Raw genomic sequence first — 20,164 nt, 5'->3', positions numbered from 1 at the left:
TTGCAGCTGTAAAACCTTTTGAGGATCTGAGGACCCATGCCAAATCTTTTCAGTCTCCTGTGACATCAATAAGGGATCATCGCTTTCACTTGGTCAGTCAAAGTCATGGAAAGAGCATGTGTTTCTGTTTTGTACACTCAGTGTAGGCTAGTCTTTGAGCAGTGTCCAGGAGGAAATCCGCCCAGTTGTGTATATGAGAGGTTCTGTGTCTGGCTTTCACCTGTGTTCCTGACACCGAGTACCACTTCTATAAAACATTGACAGACCTGCCTGGCTGGCTGGTACTCCCATCAGTCTCCCCTTGAGCAAACTCTGAGCTAGCTTCCCTTTACCTTCACCTCAGAGAAGCCAGCTAGTAAGACAGTGGCATTGCAATAGATCTATGACCAATCCTTCTTTCATACACACAGGAACTGATAAGGGGTTAATACAATACTGACTTCAGTCTGGTAGGTTGGTGAAGTGTTTTATTTGAATATACAGTATTGTACATGGTATTTTGAGAACATTTTGAGAACAACAAGGGGAATGTTAGACACTAAGTCACAAACACAGACAAGCAGACATGCACACACAAATTAAAACACACACACACACATGGCTCTACAGTTCTTCCAAGGAGCACATGTGGTCCTAAGCTGAAAAATGTAGGAGCACAATGACAAATATTAAAGAGGCAATCCGCAGTTGAAATGATAACAAAAGGCTTGTTTCTGTAAAAGGTTACGGGATGGGGCTGGAGAAACTCAAACGATAAGAGCTATGGATGCAAGGACTAGCAATCCATGATATCAAAACGTTATTTTTTTGTTTTGAGGCAGTCTTTGTTTACATTTACTTTGGGAAAAACAAGCTTATATTTTGTCTCCTAAGCTCATGGGGCATTTATAAATTATACTCCTCAAGAATCAATGGGTTTACATTATTCATTTATAAGTAAAAAAAAAAAAAAATGGATGTAGTAACTGCAGATTGTCCCTTTTAATGAGAAGAATTGCCAGCAATGACAAAATACAGGGTTTATCACCAGTAAAATAGATTTTTAAGATTGAGATATAGCCTACATTTATGGAATGGTGTTTCTTTATTTGCATGTAAAAAAACACATCAAATAACACTATTTGACTGGTCAAATAAGCTTTTAATATGACATGTCAAATAATACAATTCTATTGTAGAATGCTGTGGGTGCTGAATTTGCACGCGCAAGCCAAGAGCCATCATTACGATCACAGTCAAGTGGTACAATACTGCGTTGGTAATAAGGAATTATTTGTTCGACCCGAATGGGAAAACGTCTGTGTGAGCATTTGAAATTAGATCAGGATCAAAAATGTTTGCAAATATCTCTGATGCAGATGTTATCAGCAACTTCTGGGGTAACTAGCTAGTTTTAGCGGTGTACAAGATCTTCAGTTTCTTGGCAATTTCTCGCATGGAATAGCCTTCATTTCTCAGAACAAGAATAGACTAACAAGTTTCTTTGTTTCTGGCCATTTTGAGCCTGTAATCGAACCCACAAATGCTGATGCTCCAGATACTCAACTTGTCTAAAGAAGGCCAGATTTATTGCTTCTTAAATCAGAACAAGTTTTCAGATGTGCTAACAATTGCAAAAGGGTTTTCTAATGATCAATTTGCCTTTAAAAATGATAAACTTGGATTAGCTAACACAACGTACCATTGGAACACAGGAGTGATGGTAGCTGATAATAGGCCTCTGTACGCCTATGTAGATATTTCATTAGAAATCATCCGTTTCCAGCTACAATAGTCATTTACAATGTATACTTTGTATTTCTGATCAATTTGATGTTATTTTAAGTGGACAAAAAAAAAATGCTTCTATTTAACACGTTTTTCTTAACTCCTTAAAGCATTGTTGGTTAAGGGCTTGTAAGTAAGCATTTCACTGTAAGGTGTTGTATTTGGCGCATGTCACAAATAACATTTCATTTTTGAAGGCGAACTGCCAATTCCACTATTGCGGCTAAACCTTATTGTGGCTAGCTTCACATAGGTGGGTCCAACCACCATGAATCAAATAAGAACTGTCTTATAAATTAGGAGTATTTTAGATGACACCACCTAGAGATGAATCCTCATCTCCTAAAAAAGCTATTTTCCTTTCTTTCTGTGCCACCATGTTTGCATACTACTGAGGCTGCGGAGAAATCATTACAACAATTATTACTTGGGTGATTTGTTTTCTATGGGCACTGGAATTCCCAAATTAAAATTCCTGGTAGCAAAGCAAAATATTTAGGAGCATATGCCCCCAAAATGGTAGCACACTGTAGAGCCCTGACACACACACACACAGTTCCCAGAGTCAAAGACGCTTCAGGTGGCCAACGGCAGCAGGATTGGCTTGTGTCAGGTTGTAGTTGAATCCTGTCCTCACTCTGATCGGCTGGAGGCCCGGGTCTGTGCCTTGATGCAACACTTCCTGGTTATCATCATTTCCTAGAAAACACAATACTTAGCATGTAATAGATCTGGGTCCCACTGAAACAACAGAAGCGAGGTATTACATTACCAGTGTATATGGATTTTCTTATTTACTTGTCCATCTGAGTTTTATTCTGAATGACAAATACCCCCTCATCACGAGTTCTCTCGGCGACAGCCTGGGGCTTGAGGAAATTGCTGGTCATTTGTTTGTTTCAATAGGTTACCATATTGGTAGGGAGTCAGGGACCGATGTGGGCTCGTGTGAGGTAAACATTTACAGAAAACGTTGATCCAAAACAGACTATGTAAAACAAAACCTGGCCCAAAGAAAAATAGGGGATGGATTACCTATGGACGTCGTCGAGCGTATTTTTATCAAATCTCTTTGTTTTGCCATAATCCTTATCCATTCCTCAAGGGGAGAGGAGCTGGGTTCAGAAAGCACAGTGTGGCTACAGACCATGACAAACAGCTGTACGTCTGTTTGCCTGCGTGAAGTGAAATGCATATTTTGACTGCGTGAACCAAATGCATATTTAACTTGTCAAAGTGTACTGTATGCAGTTTAGACAGGTGAGGAGTAATCGTGGAGCTAGGCTAACTTTCCTTTTCATTACTTATCCATGGTGTTTCTGTTAGGTGTGTTTTTGGTAGACAGGGTTGGGTAGGTTACTTTCTAAATGTAATCTGTTAGTTACTAGTTACCTGTCAAATTGTAATCAGTAACAATTTTGGGATTACCCAAATCTGATTACTTTTCCCTTAAAATGCATAAGAAGAAGACAAAAAAGGACCCATCAAATGCATTTGGAATGTCATCAGTGGTTGGTCTCTGACTGGTCAGACTCGCTCCAATGGAACAAACTTAAACTTGAGCCTTTTTTCAATATTGAATGGAATTGAGAAAACAGAAATATGTCAATTTATTAATATCCTTTCTGATTTTAAAAGTAATCCAAGAAGTAATCTAGTTTCAAAAGTATCTGATTACAAACACACACAAAATCTGCTAACATAAGTGATTAGTTTGTTTAAAAATGGTTTATTCAGATGACATATCTGTTTCTCCCTAACCCTGCTACTTCTGAGGAGCTAGGAGGAGGTTCAAAAGGTGATAAACACCTGAATGTTTAGACTAGACGTGGTTACAATGATGAAGGAGAGCGATTATTTTGTTGCAACTCACAGTAGATTTGAGAAAAAATTGCGGTATCTAACCTACTAACGAAGACGCCATGTCTTCAGATGACAACACCTTACCCAACCAGTGTACTGCCACCACAATGCCGCCCCGACTCACCCGGCCCACATTTAGCTTTTGATAACGATAAAAACGGTCTTCTTTAATCTCAAAAGATGATCTTGCTCCAGAAAAGGGCAGAAATCATAATCACGGGCGATTGTCCTGAGAACAAAAGGCCTTTTGGGAGAAGTCAATCCTAAAGGGAAGCAGCAGGACTGAGGACAATGAGGAGCCCAGGAGATTATTCTGAACCCTGCCTGGACCAAACCCAGCCGTTCCCCACCTGTTTCTGTTTCTATCACAGACGTCCCTAGACACCAGGAAGTAAGGAGCACTGAATCACAACTGTATCCATGGGAAATCCTGGTTTATAAATTATCGCTCTACTGCATGTCTGCTGATCGCTTTGTCTAATATTTGTCTTGTATAGCTACATCCATTGCTATAACTGTGAGATGGTCCACTTACAGTGTGGGTCGTACAAGGCCCCTGGAGAATGCCCCCAGGATCCGCCCCGATTCGGATGCTGATTACATTTAGAAAGTAACATGATCACCGACAACAATGAGACAGCCTATAGTGAGGAGGTCAGAGACCTGGCAGTGTGGTGCCAGGACAACAACCTCTCCCTCAACGTGAGTAAGACAAAGGAGCTGATCCTGGACTACAGGAAAAGGAGGGCCAAACACGCCCCCGTTCACATTGACAGGGCTGTATTGGAGTGGATCGAGAGTTTCAAGTTCCTTGGTGTCCACAGCACCAACAAACTATCATGGTCCAAACACACCACGACAATCATGAAGAGGGCACAACAACACCTTTTCCCCCTAAGGAGACTGAAAAGACTTGGCATGGTTCCCCAGATCCTCAAAAGATTCTACAGCTGCACCATCGAGAGCATCCTGACGGATTGCATCACTGCCTGGTATGGCAACTGCTTGGCATCCGACTAAGGCGCTACAGAAAGAGCTATGGATGCAAGGACTCCAGTTACACAAGTCATAGACTATTCTCTCTACTGCCGCACGGCAAATGGTACCGGAGCTCAAAGTTTAGGTCCAAAATGCTCCTTAACAGCTTCTACCCCAAAGCCATAAGACTGCTGAACAATTAATCAAATTGCCATCCGGACAATTTACATTGACCCCCCCCCTTGTTGCTACTACTCACTGTTTATTATCTATGCATAGTCACTTTACTCCTACCTACATGTACAAATTACCCCGACTAACCTGTACCCCTGCAGATTGACTCGGTACCGTGTTACTTTTTACTATAGTTTATTTTGTAAATATTTTATACTTAACACTATTACTTGAACTGCATTGTTGGTTAAGGGCTTGTAAGTAAGCACTTCACGGTAAGGTCTACTACACCTGTTGTATTCGGCGCATGTGACAAATACAATTTGATGATGCAAGAAACATACAGAACATTAAACAACTCCCTCTCACAGCCACACTGAGTGGAAACCGTTGAGATGTGGGGGAAGTGGAGTAGACTGGTCTATGAGGATGGAATGAAAAGTCTAGGAGGAGGGGCACTTGATAAGAAGAAGATAGAGGGGAACACATGAGTGTCATTCTAGTTTCCAGAGGAGATTTATTGACTTTGTTCACCACAGAGGCCGGTTGCACCAGTTGGTCGAAACTCTAGGTCTGACGTAAAATGAGCTCTATGTTGGACCAAAAAAAATTGACCTGTTGCACCACCTGGGCGTAAGCCCTTCTATGAGCTACACCCTGGCACAGTGGTGTAAAGTACTTAAGTAAAAATACTTTAAAGTACTACTTTTGGGGTTATCTGTCCTTACTTTTTATATTTTCGACTACTTTTACTTCACTACATTCCTTAAGAAAATATTGTACTTTTTACTCCATACATTTTCCTTGACACCCAAAAGTATTCGTTACATTTTGAATGCTTAGCAGGACAGGAAAACAGTCCAATTCACACACTTATCAACCGGACTCAATAAACACTCATGCTTCGTCTGTAAATTATGTGTGCCCGTGGCTTTCTGTAAATAAAAAAAAACAAGAAAATGGTGCCATCTGTTTTGCTTAATATAAGGAATTTGAAATGATTTATACTTTTACTTTTGATACTTGAGCATATTTTAAACCAAATACTTTTACTCAAGTAGAACTTTACTGAGTGACTTTTACTTGAGACATTTTCTATGAAGTTATCTGTACTTTTACCCAAGTATGACAGTTGGATACTTTTTCCACCACTGCCTGGGTGTAGCTTAGGGTGTTCAATTGGGACCATCTTCTTTTAAGATATGCACTGAAAATAATAGTGATCTATACATTTCAAATCAATGTGAGTCTCGTGTTCAGATTTCAAAACCTCCGGGGGCTTTTCGAGTTGCCTATGCACGAGCCAATAATACACTTGATTTATGCTACATAGCATGCTAAATCTGTCTGATCAGCTGCCACCTCCAATTATTTGCCCAGACAGATCAAATAACCAAATATACAAACAGAGATTCAGTGAAACAAAACCACATTGATTATCAGACAAGTCAAGGGCTTTCAGTTAGGATGTAGCCCCTATAGGCTTACGCGAGTGAAAAGCAAAATAATCAACCTGCTATACTAGGCTAGCGTAGGCTACATAGCTAGCTAACATGATAGCAAAGTTTTCTGATAACACTGTTAGAAGAGCAAATAAACAAAAAATTCAAATCATGAACACTCACCTCAATGAGTTTCCATGACATCATTGTCACACGCCCCCTTATTTCAGTCCCCAGAATCTGACCTCTTGACCTTCCAAGACTATCATACAGCACGCTGCTATGCCCTCCCCGAGACAAATACACACGTAGCCGAAAGATAAGCAAACAATAAATACAGACAAAACTAGTCTGGCGGTCCCCACATGCCTGGTAAATGTTCTTCTCTAAACAGCCCTCTGTGTTTCAGGCCTCAATTTTTCTATCTAGACTTTCAAACAATGGTTGGGTTGTACCAAAGCAGAAGTGACTGCTGGGGGGTGACGAGGAGGAAATGGTTCACTCCAGCAGTGAGATAAACTTCATGTGCATTTAATGTTCCGTTTCACTGCCTCTCTCTCTGTGCTGCTCGGCCTGTTATTACAATCACAGTCCGAGTCATAACTGAGGCAGCTCAAATTCATTTTTACGGCGTTTTAAAGTAACTGTACAATGAAAATCTCACTTTTAAAAGTTCACATTCTGTTAAATTCATCCCCAAATAATATTATTGACTCATCCTATTTGTGGCCAAAGCACTTCAAAAACCCCACTTCAAACTTGTATCTAAAAATGTTTTTATTGTTATTTACTCATCAAGGATGATGTCATCCTCCTGAGAAGGATGAGCTGGCCAATCAGCAGTCTATTCACAAGAATATTTGTAATGACCGGTATACGCCCACACCCTTCCAACACAGAAAAGCAGCTTTTTAACATACGTAATTAATCATTTTTTAAAAGAAAACTATTGCCCTCATATTATAATGAATTATAGATCATATTTCATAGAAATCTGGAAACACTGGATAGTTCTTTCAACACGACCACACTCATAAACAGGCCCAGAGATGAGTCAAGATAGTTATGGAGGATTTGCTTATGACGGACTTTTTCCCCCTTTCAAAAAGAAGCAAAACAAGACAAAATGGGTCAGTAGTAGTGAGGCACTAGCGAGAATAACAACTCGGATGGAGGAGGACAGATCCTCTCTTCTCCTCTACAGGGCATTGTGGGAAGCAGAGATGACATATTAGGAGGAAAGTGGAATTCAAGAAAAATGAGATGGTGTGTGTGCGCGTGTGTGTCATAGAGAGATGAGCGATAGAAAGCGCTCTGCAGGCAGGAGTCCATATCAGCGATGGGGAACAGAACAGGAGCTCTGCATCTGTCTGTCAGAGGGGGCTCCTGTATCCACCCCTCCACCTTTCATTTATGGCCCCTCAGACGGAGACAGTCGGGATCAGGGAAGGAGATAAAGGGGAGTCTTGAAATGAACACCTTGGTAAAACTTGCCACTGTATAAAGTAACGCAGGGCGGGGGGGCCCTCCTGCTGGAGCTGAGCCAAGTCCATCTCCGCCCCAGCAGCCTCCGCCAAGCTCTCTGCTGGCCAGTCTCTGGTAACAACATGGGGCCTATAGGAGCCTAGGGCTATACTGTAGCAGGGTGTTAGCCCTAGGCACACACACACAGAGGGGGACTAACAACACTCCCACCACCATCCTCCAAGCCTCTCTGGTTCTCTGCTGTACTGAGCACTCCGCCTGTTTGAAGTCTTACATAATAGTAAATAGCCCCTTCTCTCTCTCTGTTTCACAGGCCCGGGCCCAAGACAAACCTCACCAATAATCAAATCAAACTGCTAAATTACAGAGGGGCTATTACCACTCGGCACGCAGTTCAACTTCTCAGCGCAGAGATTCAGCCAGTCATGGGAGCTTGACCCTTGCGGAGCTCCAGAACTGCAGCAAGAGAACAGCTAAAGGGTTCCAGATCCACAGCCTCTGATTGCTAATAATGAGTCAGTGTGCTTGGAGCTTGTATCCCAGGCAGCTAGAGACTCTTCTGGGCCGTGCGGTTGTGTTTTTCCCCCCTCCCCGGTACTCCCCTACCCCACTCCTCCCACCCTCTACCCCTTAGGCCCGCTGGAAACATTGAGTCAGCCAAGCCAAGGCCCCTTTTGTTTCATGTTTATCTATGTGCCTCTAATGGGAGGCGTTGGACCACGCTGGGTTACAGAAGAACATTGCAGCTCCGCTATGCTGCTGCCGTCTGTCTGGGCTACTAATAAGAACACCTGGGTGCAAGTACTATTCAGAAATCTTTTAAACATGTTGATTGTTTGCACTAGCCTGCCAGAGTGCCAGGTGGGTGAGGTTTGTACTTTAACTACTTTTCTATTGGTTCCATTGAGACAGGCAAGTTCAATCAAGCGCAGATAAAGAATTTAAAAGGATTTCAAATAGTATTTGAACCCAGGTCTGCTGCTAATAAACTCCTCGCTCCTCCTCAGCCCGAATTAAATAGGCCATCTTTAGAAAACATCTCTCCCTTCCGATGTCATGTTGAATCGGTTGTTGTGTTGTGTCTCATGGAGCAGCAGGGAGAAGAACAAAAGGGCCCATAACATAACGTGGCCTGGCTTTAGTGTACGGAGGGCTGAGCTGATGCTCTCTCTGTGTGCCAGGCCAACATAACGCTTAGGGTATAGTCATTAGTCACTGTGAAACTGAACAGGGCTGGCTCGTCTGATTCAAATTAGAGCTCATCGAATGGGAGCCAAAATGAAACTAGGATGATTCATAAACACTCCATTTCCCCTGTGAGTTTGGTTGTGTGTGAGTGTATGTGTTTTTGGTTTTACTATCCTTGTGGGGACCAGAAGTCCTCACAAGGATAGTAAAACAAGGAAAAGTAGGGACATTTCACCAGCCCCCCATAAGGAAAACTGCTATTTTAGCCTTAGGGTTAGGGTTAAGGTTAGGTTAAGGAAAATAAGATTTCGAAATGGAATCAATTGTTTGGTCCCCACAAGGACAATAAAATAAATGTGTGTGTGTGTGTTCGCTAACCACCAAACACTGTGCCTAAATATGGAGAGAAAAAAAGTGGTTGTGTAATTTCATTCAATTTATGTGCAAGTCAGTTAAGAACAAATTCTTATTTACCATGACGGCCTAGCCCGGCCAAACCCGGTCGATGCTGGGCCAATTGTGCGCCGCCATATGGTACTCCTAATTACAGCCGGATGTGATACAGCCTGGATTCGAACCAGGGATTGTAGTGACGCCTCTTGCACTGACATGCAGTGCCTTAGACCTCTGCGCCACTCGGGATCCCATATACACTGAGTATATTCATTAGGAACACCTTCCTAATATTGAGTTGCACCCCCTCAGAACAGCCTCAATTCATCAGGGCATGGACTGTACAAGGTGTCGAAAGCGTTCCACTGGGATACTGGCCTATGTTGACTCCAATGCAACCCACAGTTGTGTCAAGTTGGCTGGATGTCCTTTGGGTGATGGACCATTCATGATACACACGGGAAACTGTTGAGGGCAAAAAACCCAGCTGCGTTGCAGTTCTTGAAAACAAACCGCTGCGCCTGGCACTTACTAACATACCCCATTCAAAGGCGGTTAAATCTTTTTAATTGCCCATTAACCCTCTGAATGGCACACATACGCAATCCATGTCTCAATTGTCTCAATGCTTAAAAATCCTTCTTTAACCGGTCTCCCCTTCATCTACAGTGAATGAAGTGGATTTAACAAGTGACATCAATTACACCTCATTGCTTTCACCTCGATTCACCAGGTCAGTCTATGCCATGGAAAGAACAGGTGTTCTTAATGTTTTGTATACTTAGTGTATAACTAAAGCATTGAAACCATCACCAATATGGTTTTTGTTTAACAGTTGACTGAGTGAGTTTGCGCAAAAGACGCCCACTTCAGAACTCACACATGCTTGTACTCAATGACAACATCTCATTCTGTTTTGCCCAAGGATGACAGATGACTAGATACTTACACCATTGTCATGTTCATTAGGCACCAAACAGATAAAAAAAAGTACTGAAACATGGTGGGACGACCTGGATTTTTCAAATAAGAAATGCTCATTTTTGTTTTTAAAATTTTACTAGGGTGTGAGGTAATGAACACAACCCCATGCTCATTTCCCCACATAACCTCTCTTGTGAAAGCACCACAATGTTATGTCCAGGTTCTGAGTCATATTTAACGGAGTAGGTGGTACATTTATTTGTCTTTTACGGCTGTGGTTATTAGTGTGTTAGTACATGTGATGCACTTGGCTGCCAGGGGAACACGCAGTCCTGTGAGGGTTGCAGCTGTGATAGAGGGTGACTCATTTTGGGGAGTGGGGTTCCAACTTCCAACACACACACACACATATATATAAACACACACAAGTACATACGTATCTGAGGTGTTTGTCTGGGCACCGATAGATATTGACAAAATGTCTGAACACCTGCGTATGGCATAAACCACTGCTCCAGGAATGACTGAGAAGTGAACCGAAGCCATAGAGCCCAATGTGTTTAAACGCTGCTTTCTGTGTTTATAATAAAATGTTACACACACGTCTCTCCCTCTACCACACACACTTATGTCCCCATGACTATGTGGAGGGAATACTGAGCAGCAGCTGGAGAAGCTTCTGAGTCTAAACTGGAGAGCAAGCTAGCTACTGATGTGTAGTGATGAAAACCACCCATTCACACATCAGAGTAACACTAAATGAACAGCATGTGAGAGGTCACACACCCAGGCTATAAAAACACTCGTACTGTAAACAGAAGTGGTCATCAACACACTGGACGTACGGACAAAAGCAGCCTACAACACCGTATTGTGTGGGAGTCAGTACGTGAAAACAGTATTCCCACTACAATCTTTGTTTCCCTCTCAACCCCAGGCTATAGTTATAACTATCCCTCCCCGTACTCCAACTGCAGTCTTCAATATCCCCTTTCTCTCTCCAGGTTTTGACCCCGTTCCTCCTCAGTGCTCATTTTTATGACCCCTCTATTCATGTCAGTGGAGTCTTAACTACCCTGGCCCTCTCTTTCTCCGTCTCTCGCTTTCTCTCTCTGGCACAGGAGATTAAAGTCCACCAGATTCCTTGCGCTGCTAGGGGGTCCGAAAATATTCTCTTTTTAATTTCCCCTCCCTCACCTTATTTTCTCTCCCAAGATAGTCTTTCTCGATATGCAGCAGCAACCTTGGGACTATTCAAACCCTCTAGAAATTTGGGGAGAAATATGATCTTTTGAAGTGTAAGAAGGAGAGGGGAAACAACTACAGAGGGCTTAGATAGAGAAGACATGGGGGAGCGCCCAATAAAATGAGTATAGAAGTGTAACAGAACGAACGAGACGAGAGCTGAGACCGAGAGAGAGCAGAACAGAGATTGAGAGAGAAGGAAATAAATAAAAAAGGGGAGAGAGAGAAGGAGGGGGGGGGGCATTTCTTTATAAGACGAGGGAGAGGAGAACAAAGAGGTCTTTGTGTGGAGTGCTGAGAGAGTGAAGTGGAGCCAGGGCTTAGGGAGTGTTTAACAGTGTACACTGACTGCATTCCAGCAATGTGATTACGAGCCACTTTTAATTTATTCTCCTCCAGGAAACAGACTTAACTCTTCCCTGCCCTTCCCTAGACTTCTAGTCTTATTACATTTTCTGTTTCACTCTACTTTCTCCATAACTTTTTCCCCTTCCTCTCCAAAATGTGTCAGTTCTGCTAATATGCTCAAGATTACATTTTGTCGGACAAATACTACACCGTGTATCTAACTCCACAGCACTAACGCGTTGCATTAGAATTCATGAGGGCTCAATTGCTAATAGCAATGTCATGTGCAGTTTTATAGTATTGACGTTCGAGTGGAATGGAGCACAGTGAGAAGGACTCATATGTGATTGGAATAAAGCAGAAGACAAGTTGCCATTGGCCAATAAAGTAATCTTATGAACACAGACCAAGTCTCTCTATACCAGGAATCATCAACTAGATTTAGACATGGGCCGATATTTTCTTGAGCGGATGGTCGGGGGCCGGAATATAATTACAAATCATTTGTAGACTGCATATTGACCCCAAACAGACATATTTGACTAAAACTTAATCATTTCAAACCTTGAATACATTTGTATATGATCACGCGTCTCTCTACTATGCGTGGAAATACTTGGGAACAGATTTCCCAAATAAAGATCACTTGAAGCTGATTTCCTGGTGTTTTTATGTCCAACAATAAATAAATACACGTTTTGGAGCTCTTGGGGTTTGGAGGAGCGCCAGTTGGGGAACCCTGCTCTATACATCCCACTCTATATATTTCTAGCGCGCACACACACACACACACACACACACAGTCCGGATATAGGATTTAAAAGGCATGTATACAAATCCCTTCTTATTACTCATAATCCCATGGAGAGGACACACTGGCAACAGACTTCCTGACAGATATGTACTGCAGAACTGGAAACAGGCAGGCGAGGGCCATTCATCAAAACAAACACACTGCTTATGGGACAGGGGGAACACAGGTGCTCGTCTGGCCCCTTGTGTGTGTGTGCGTGCATATACAGTATGAATGCGTGAAGAGGCGCTACTAGGCCTTAATTAAAACTTCAACACACTCTCCCAGATAAAACAATGTGCGTAATTAAAAGTCTGATCATTGATCTCTGCGCCTCCTGACTGTTGACTCTGGTCTCCGCTCAGTACACAGGAGGGTTTGACTGGGATGTGTCTTATGAGCCAGGCAGGCTGAAACTCATTCAACTATTTCATATTAACCACTTTAGCAAACAACAAAAAAATAAAATAATATTCATAGCCTTGTCCCAGATTGGTTTGAGCTGTTTTACGTGACATTGACCACATAGGAGTTGGAAAAACAGCACAAACAGATTCGGGACCAGGCTAAGAGAATCATGGCAAATTCAGATAGGCTCTCTATGGACTGTAAATTACAGTCAAGACTAACTAGAGACCTGGAGATCTAGGGCAGTGGTTTTCAAACCTCTCCTCGGAGACCCCCAGACTTTTTACAATTTTGTTGTAGCCCTGAGCTAACTCGCCTGGGCTTGATGATTAGTTGACAAGTTGAATCAGGTGTGCTAGCTCTGAAGTAGTTCAAATACATGGAACGTCTGAGGGTCCCAGAGGAGAGGATTGGAAACCCCTGATCTAGGGCACTCAGTCAGTCTCCCCATTCTAGAGCCAAAAGTAGAGAAACAAAAAGAGGAGATTACAACATGAGTACCTCAAGTGAAGCATATCTGTAGGAGGAAGTGAAAGTGTTTTCATTTCAGAGTACGATTCATGTTAATATACTGGTTTCATATCATTTTTATTGTTTCTAAATGTGTCGTGTTAATACCACTACACTCAGTGTTCTCATTTAGTAGCCTGGTGACACATCTATTTGTGCTGTGTAACCAATCCCTATGGGTTTGGCATTAACAAAGACCATGTAGGAGTTGGCTATACTGCACAAACAAGTCCGGGAACAGGCTACTCTTTTAGTGCTAATACGACCAAGGAAGTTGCTTATACTGCACAAACAGATGTCGGACCAGGTTACTTTTTCAGCCTGACCATGACAATTTCGGAGTTGGCTATACTGCATAAACAGATATGAGACCAGATTACCCTTTTAATGCTAATGCTACGAAAAACCACTTATTGCGGAGTTCCACAGTGAGTCGGCAGAATGAGTGTGAAGTGTAGAATGTGACAGAGATTAGGTGTAATGGCTGCCCCTCCCGCCTCTATGACCCCGTCACAGTTTCAGATGTGATGGTGGACCACACACAGACAGAGAGGCAGAAACAGCCATAGCAGAGTAACCCACATCCCTACAAGCCCTGCGCTTGCAAGTCTCACCACACAGGGAGACAGAAAAAGAGGGTGGGAAAAGAAGGGGTAGAGAAAGAGAGAGCAGGGGTGAATTTAACCGGCCCAACCGCCACCTCCTACCACAACTACCCAGGTACTCTCTGGCTGGTGCCTTCCTTTCCATCCAGTACCCTTCTCTGGACAACTGCGCTGTCACCAGCCAGCTGTTAAGCATGAAGAGAGAGAGCGGTTGGTCGGTGGAACGGAGTGAAAGGGGAGGAGGAGGAGGGGGTGGTGGGCGAGGGAGAGGGCAAGTGAAAGTTGGCCCAAATAAAAAACCCTTCTCAAAGGGATCAAAGCGGGTGCATGGCAATTTAATTCCGAGAGGATATTGGTGTTCCCGTAGGCTTCCCCTGCTTCCTGCCCCCCCTACCCCTACCCTCGCTGCCCCCGCGCTGAGTCTTAAGTCGCACAGCCACAGACCAAACAGGGGGACCATTATTCCCCACCCTCTGGCCTGCTTCGCTCCGCTCTTGCACCTACTCCACTGTTAACGCAGAGTCTCTGACATACAGTACCAGTCAAAAGATTGGATACACCTACTCATTCAAGGGTTTTTCTTTATTTTGACTATTTTCTTTCTTTCCTTCTTAATGCATTTGAGCCAATCAGCTGTGTTGTGACCAGGTAGGGGTGGTATACAGAAGATGGCCCTATTTGGTAAAATACCAAGTCCATATTATAGCAAGAACAGCTCAAATAAGCAAAGAGAAACAACAGTCTAGCAATACTTTAAGACATGAAGGTCAGTCAATACGGAAAACTTAAGTAACAGACACATCTCAACATCAACTGTTCAGAGGAGACTGTGTGAATAAGGCCTCATGGTCGAATTGCTGCAAATAAGCCATGACTAAAGGACACCAATATGAAGAAGAGACTTGCTTGGGCCAAGAAACAAGAGCAATGGACATTAGACCAGTGGAAATCTGTCCTTTGGTCTGATGAGTCCAAATTTGAGATTTTTGGTTCCAACCACCGTGTCTTTGTGAGACGCAGAGTAGGTGAACGGATGATCTCCGCATGTGATTCCCACCGTGAAGCATGGAGGAGGAGGTGTGATGGTGCTTTGCTGGTGACACTGTCTGTGATTTATTTAAAATTCAAAGCACACTTAACCAGCATGGCTACCACAGCATTCTGCAACGATACGCCATCCCATCTGGTTTGCGCTTAGTGGGACTATCACACCTCCAGGCTGTGTAAGGGCTATTTGACCAAGAAGGAGAGTGATGGTGATTCATCAAATGACCTGGCCTCCGCAATCACCCGACCTCAACACAAATGAGATGGTTTGGGATCAGTTGGACCGCAGAATGAGGGAAAAGCAGCCAACAAGTGTTCAGCATATGTGGGAACTCCTTCAAGACTGTTGGAAAAGCATTCCTCATGAAGCTGGTTGAGAGAATGCCAAGACTGTGCAAAGCTGTCATCAAGGCAAAGGGTGGCTACTTTGAAGAATCTCAAATATATTTTGATTTGTTGAACACTTTTTTGGTTACTATATGATTCCATGTGTTATTTCATAGTTTTGATCTCTTCACTATTATTCTACAATGTAGAAAATAGTAAAAATAAAGACAATTAATTGAATGAGTGGGTGTGTCCAAACTTTTGACTGGTACTGTACATGGAACGAGATTCACAGCACAAGACCTCTACTTTGGGAACTAGGCTGCTGATGCTTATGGGTCAAAGTTCATAGGTCACAGGAACACAAAGCAACTCAGGTGGCCCTCAGAAACAAACTGTAATCAATGTCTCTTACAATGAAATGCAGTAGTGAGAAACAAAGAGGACATGTTTCCATTGGCTCCCAGCAGAGCCCTTTAGCCGTTTCATCACTACGGCCCTCTCAAGTAAATACATTACATAATGCCCATTGAACGTTGAACTGAGGAAATACTGAGAGAGTTCAAAAGGGGCCGCTGGTGCTATTGTGTGGCTGCATCTTTCCTGCCCTGGCGTTTAATAGCTATAGGCTAGTTTTCTCTCTGTGTGGTTGACGGTGGAATTAGGAAGTAGCTGCTGGCCGACCTGTGTACAGTATGTGAGTGTGTGTCTCGTCGGTGTGCATGTGTCCCTGTGTGTGTGTGCGCTTGTACTTGCATGTGTGTGTGTTGGCTGGGGGTCCTTCAGAGGATGTGGCCAGGGCAGGCGTGTGGTGTGGGAACGGGGCTGCGTGTCAGCTGTCAGGGCTGGAAAGGTCAGGCCGCAGGAGCAACACAGGGCAGCACTGTCTGTGTGGCAGGGCCGAGGGAGGGAGGGAGAAAAACAGACACACAGAGAGACAGAGAGGATAGAGTGGGAAAAGAGTCAGCTAGACAGAGTGTGAGTGAGTGTGTGTACATGTGTGTGAGCGAGAGTGTGTATGTGACTGTGTGTTCATACATGAACAGTGAACAGCTGCTCAGACACATCAGGAACAAGAGCACCACTCCAGCCCTCTGACAGACAGACACCACTACTAAAAGTTAATGAATACGAATGAATAGGGCCATAATTAACCAACCCAACACCTTCCATAGGTACAGTGTGTGACTGACATAAAACATCAACCACAAACAACACACTGTGTTCTGGTCTCCACAGTGGGAGGCAAGACTAGGGTTGCAAAGCTACCAATAATTTACCAAAGTTACTGGAATCTTCTGTAATTTTGGTAATTAACAGAAAAACTATTGCAATCCATGGTAACTTTGGTAATTTATACTTGAATAACTAGTGCATATATCATGTATTCATATTTAGAATTAATTTTGTATATGTGTGTCCATATTATCCATGAGTTTCTAGCAGACAAAGCATATGGATCAAGAGAAAATAGTCTAATTAATGAAGAAAGCATCTAAATCAACAATGGCATTATCTGCAACTTTTCCAACTATTGACTTTTTTCACAAATGCCAACAGTTTGACGCCAAAACATTGACAACAAATAAACTCAGCAAAAAAAGAAAAACGTCCTCTCACTGTCAACTGCATTTATTTTCAGCAAACTTAACATGTGTAAATATTTGTATGAACATAAGATTCAACAACTGAGACATAAACTGAACAAGTTCCACAGACATGTGACTAACAGAAATGGAATAATGTGTCCCTGAACAAAGGAGGGGTCAAAAGTAAGTCAGTATCTGGTGTGGCCATTAAGTACTGCAGTGCATCTCCTTCTCATGGACTGCACCAGATTTGCCAGTTCTTGCTGTGAGATGTTACCCCACTCTTCCAACAAGGCACCTGCAAGTTCCCGGACATTTCTGGCAGGGAATGGCCCTAGCCCTCACCCTCTGATCCAACAGGTCCCAGGCGTGCTCAATAGTACTGAGATCCGGGCTCTTCGCTGGCCATGGCAGAACACTGACATTCCTTTCTTGTAGGAAATCACGCACAGAACGAGCAGTATGGCTGGTGGCATTGTCATGCTGGAGGGTCATGTCAGGGTGAGCCTGCAGGAAGGGTACCACATGAAGGAGGAGGATGTCTTCCCTGTAATGTACAGCGTTGAGATTGCCTGCAATGACAACAAGCTCAGTCCGATGATGCTGTGACACACCGCCCCAGACCATGACAGACCCACCACCTCCAAATCGATCCCGCTCCAGAGTACAATGCTCATTCCTTCGACAATATACACGAACCCGACATTCACCCATGGTGAGATAAAACCGCGACTCGCTGTGAAGAGCACTTGCCGCCAGTCCTGTCTGGTCCAGCGACGGTAGGTTTGTGCCCATAGGCGACGTTGTTGCCAGTGATGTCTGGTGAGGACCTGTCTTACAACAGGCCTACAAGCCCTCAATCCAGCCTCTCTCAGCCTATTGCGGACAGTCTGAGCACTGATGGAGGGATTGTGCATTCCTTGTGTAACTCAGGTAGTTGTTATTACTATCCTGTACCTGTAGAACTCCTTTCTATTTCTGACGCAGATCGCGCTGCAAGTCCTGCCTCTCCCATCTCCTCATTGGTTTATAGAAGCAGGTACCCACGTGCCATCTCCTCATTGATTATACCCACGTGGGTGATTGAAAGATTAAATGTTTTGCCTGTTGTCATGGTAATACTATGAAAGTGTAGATGCCAATCACCATATAAGTTCAAAGATGAAAAAGCATGGAAGGAGGAGAGATGACTAGAAACGTTTCAGTTTGCCGTTTTATGTGTGGATTAATTGTCAGAGTAGAGGACCTTATGCATTTCAGGTAAAATAACAACTCAATGTTTATATCCCAGGACAAATTAGCTAGCAACAGCAAGCTAGCTAAATCGGACAAATTAGCTAGCAAGTGCAAGCTAATTAGCTAAATTGCCATACATGTTTAATGCTTTTGCGACCTGTCCCCAAATTAATGTTATTGGTTCAGAGTTTGTTTTGATATTTTAACCTGCGTGTCATGATCGCGTTTGGTGTAGGGGGACAAAATGCATTTATTCACAATAGCGTACGATGGCGCATGCAGCCGGTTTGGGTTCCATGTTAGGCATCTCACAGTACGGACATTGCCATTTATTGCCCTGGCCACCTCTGCAGTCCTCATGCCTCCTTGCAGCATGCCTAAAGCACGTTCACGCAGATGAGGAAGGACCCTGGGCATCTTTTTTTTGTTGTGTTTTTCCAGAGTCAGAAGAAAGGCCTCCTTAGTGTCCTAAGTTTTCATAACTGTGACCTTAATTGCCTACCGTCTGTAAGCTGTTAGTGTCTTAACGACCGTTCCACAGGTGCATGTTCATTAATTGTTTATGATTCATTGAACTAGCATGGGAAACCGTGTTTAAACCTTTTACAATGAAGATCTGTGAAGTTATTTGGATTTTTACGAATTGTCTTGAAAAGGGGATGTTTCTTTTTTTGCTGAGTTTATATACTGACATGGTAAAAATATACTGAACAAAAATATAAAACGCAACATGTAAATTGTTGCCATAAATGTTCCATACGCACGAAAAGCTTATTTCTCTAAATGTTCTTTACATCCCTGTTAGTGAGCATTTCTCCTTTGCCAAGATAATCCATCCACCTGACAGGTGTAGCATATCAAAAAGCTGATTAAACAGCATGATCATTACACAGGTGCACCTTGTGCCGGGGACAATAAAGGGCCACTCTAAAATGTGCAGTTTTATCACACAAGACAGTGCCACAGATGTCTCAAGTTTTGAGGGAGCATGCAGTTGGCATGCCGACTGCAGGAATGTCCACCGGAGCTGTCGCCAGAGAATTTAATGTAAATTTCTCTACCAACGTCATTTTAGAGAATTTACGTTCAACCAGCCTCACAACCGCAGACCATGTCTATGGCATTGTGTGGGCGAGTGGTTTGCTGATGTCAATGTTGTGAACAGAGTGCCCCATGGTGGCGTTACGGTATGGGCAAGCATAAGCTACAACAAACACAATTGCATTTCATCAAATTACAATTTGAATGCACAGAGATAATGTGACAGAGATCCTGAGGCCAATTGTCGTGCCATTCACCCGCCGCCATCATGATAATGCACAGACCCGTGTCGCAAGGATCAGTAAACAATTCCTGGAAGCTGAAAATGTCCCAGTTCTTCCATGGCCTGCATACCCACCAGACATGTCACCCATTGAGCATGTTAAAGATACACATCGATCCAGTTTACAACAGCATGTTCCAGTTCCCGCCAATATCCAGCAACTTAGGACAGCCATTGAAGAGGAGTTGGACAACATTCCACAGGCCACAATCAACAGCCTCATCAACTCTATGTGAAAGAGATGTGTCTCACTGCATGAGTCAAATGGTGTTCACATCAGATACTGACTGGTTCTGATCCACACCCATACCATATCTGTGACCAACAGAGGCATATTTGTATTCCCAGTCACACGTAAATGAAATACACCGCTGGAACGCCGAATAATGTCCTCATCATTCGAAAGATGGATCAGAAAAATCAGGTGTTTTAATTGGCGTATGCTTACTTCGATTTTGACCTGACGCAGATTAAGATAAAACAGAGTACGGTGTTGATATGAATAATGCCGAATCTGT

At 43.2% G+C, this 20,164-nt stretch overlaps 1 protein-coding gene across 26 annotated transcripts in view; it reads right to left on the bottom strand.

The window, feature by feature from the left end:
- Positions 1 to 20,164, bottom strand: part of rad51b (RAD51 paralog B) — an 85,975-nt gene that overhangs the window by 25,672 nt on the left and 40,139 nt on the right. For 8 of the 26 annotated variants that reach the window (XR_016497737.1, XR_016497740.1, XR_016497743.1 and 5 more), the window contains one exon: positions 451 to 2,466. The exons of 10 other annotated variants lie outside the window; for them this stretch is intronic. Coding sequence is in view for 11 of the 16 variants with exons in the window: in XM_090243188.1 (XP_090099314.1) it covers positions 2,333 to 2,466 (134 nt within the window). In the remaining 5 variants the exon portion in view is untranslated. Of the gene's footprint in view, positions 1 to 450; positions 2,467 to 16,253; positions 16,385 to 20,164 lie in introns of those variants that run through there. 8 more of the 26 variants (XR_016497741.1, XM_090243186.1, XM_090243189.1 and 5 more) reach the window with 2 other exon arrangements.

The sequence above is a fragment of the Oncorhynchus mykiss genome, chromosome 8 (assembly GCF_057628025.1).
Source record: "Oncorhynchus mykiss isolate SJ-2025 chromosome 8, ASM5762802v1, whole genome shotgun sequence".
Taxonomy (NCBI): domain Eukaryota; kingdom Metazoa; phylum Chordata; class Actinopteri; order Salmoniformes; family Salmonidae; genus Oncorhynchus; species Oncorhynchus mykiss.
Note: the sequence above shows the minus strand (reverse complement) of the source record. Positions and strands in the feature narration are given on the sequence as shown.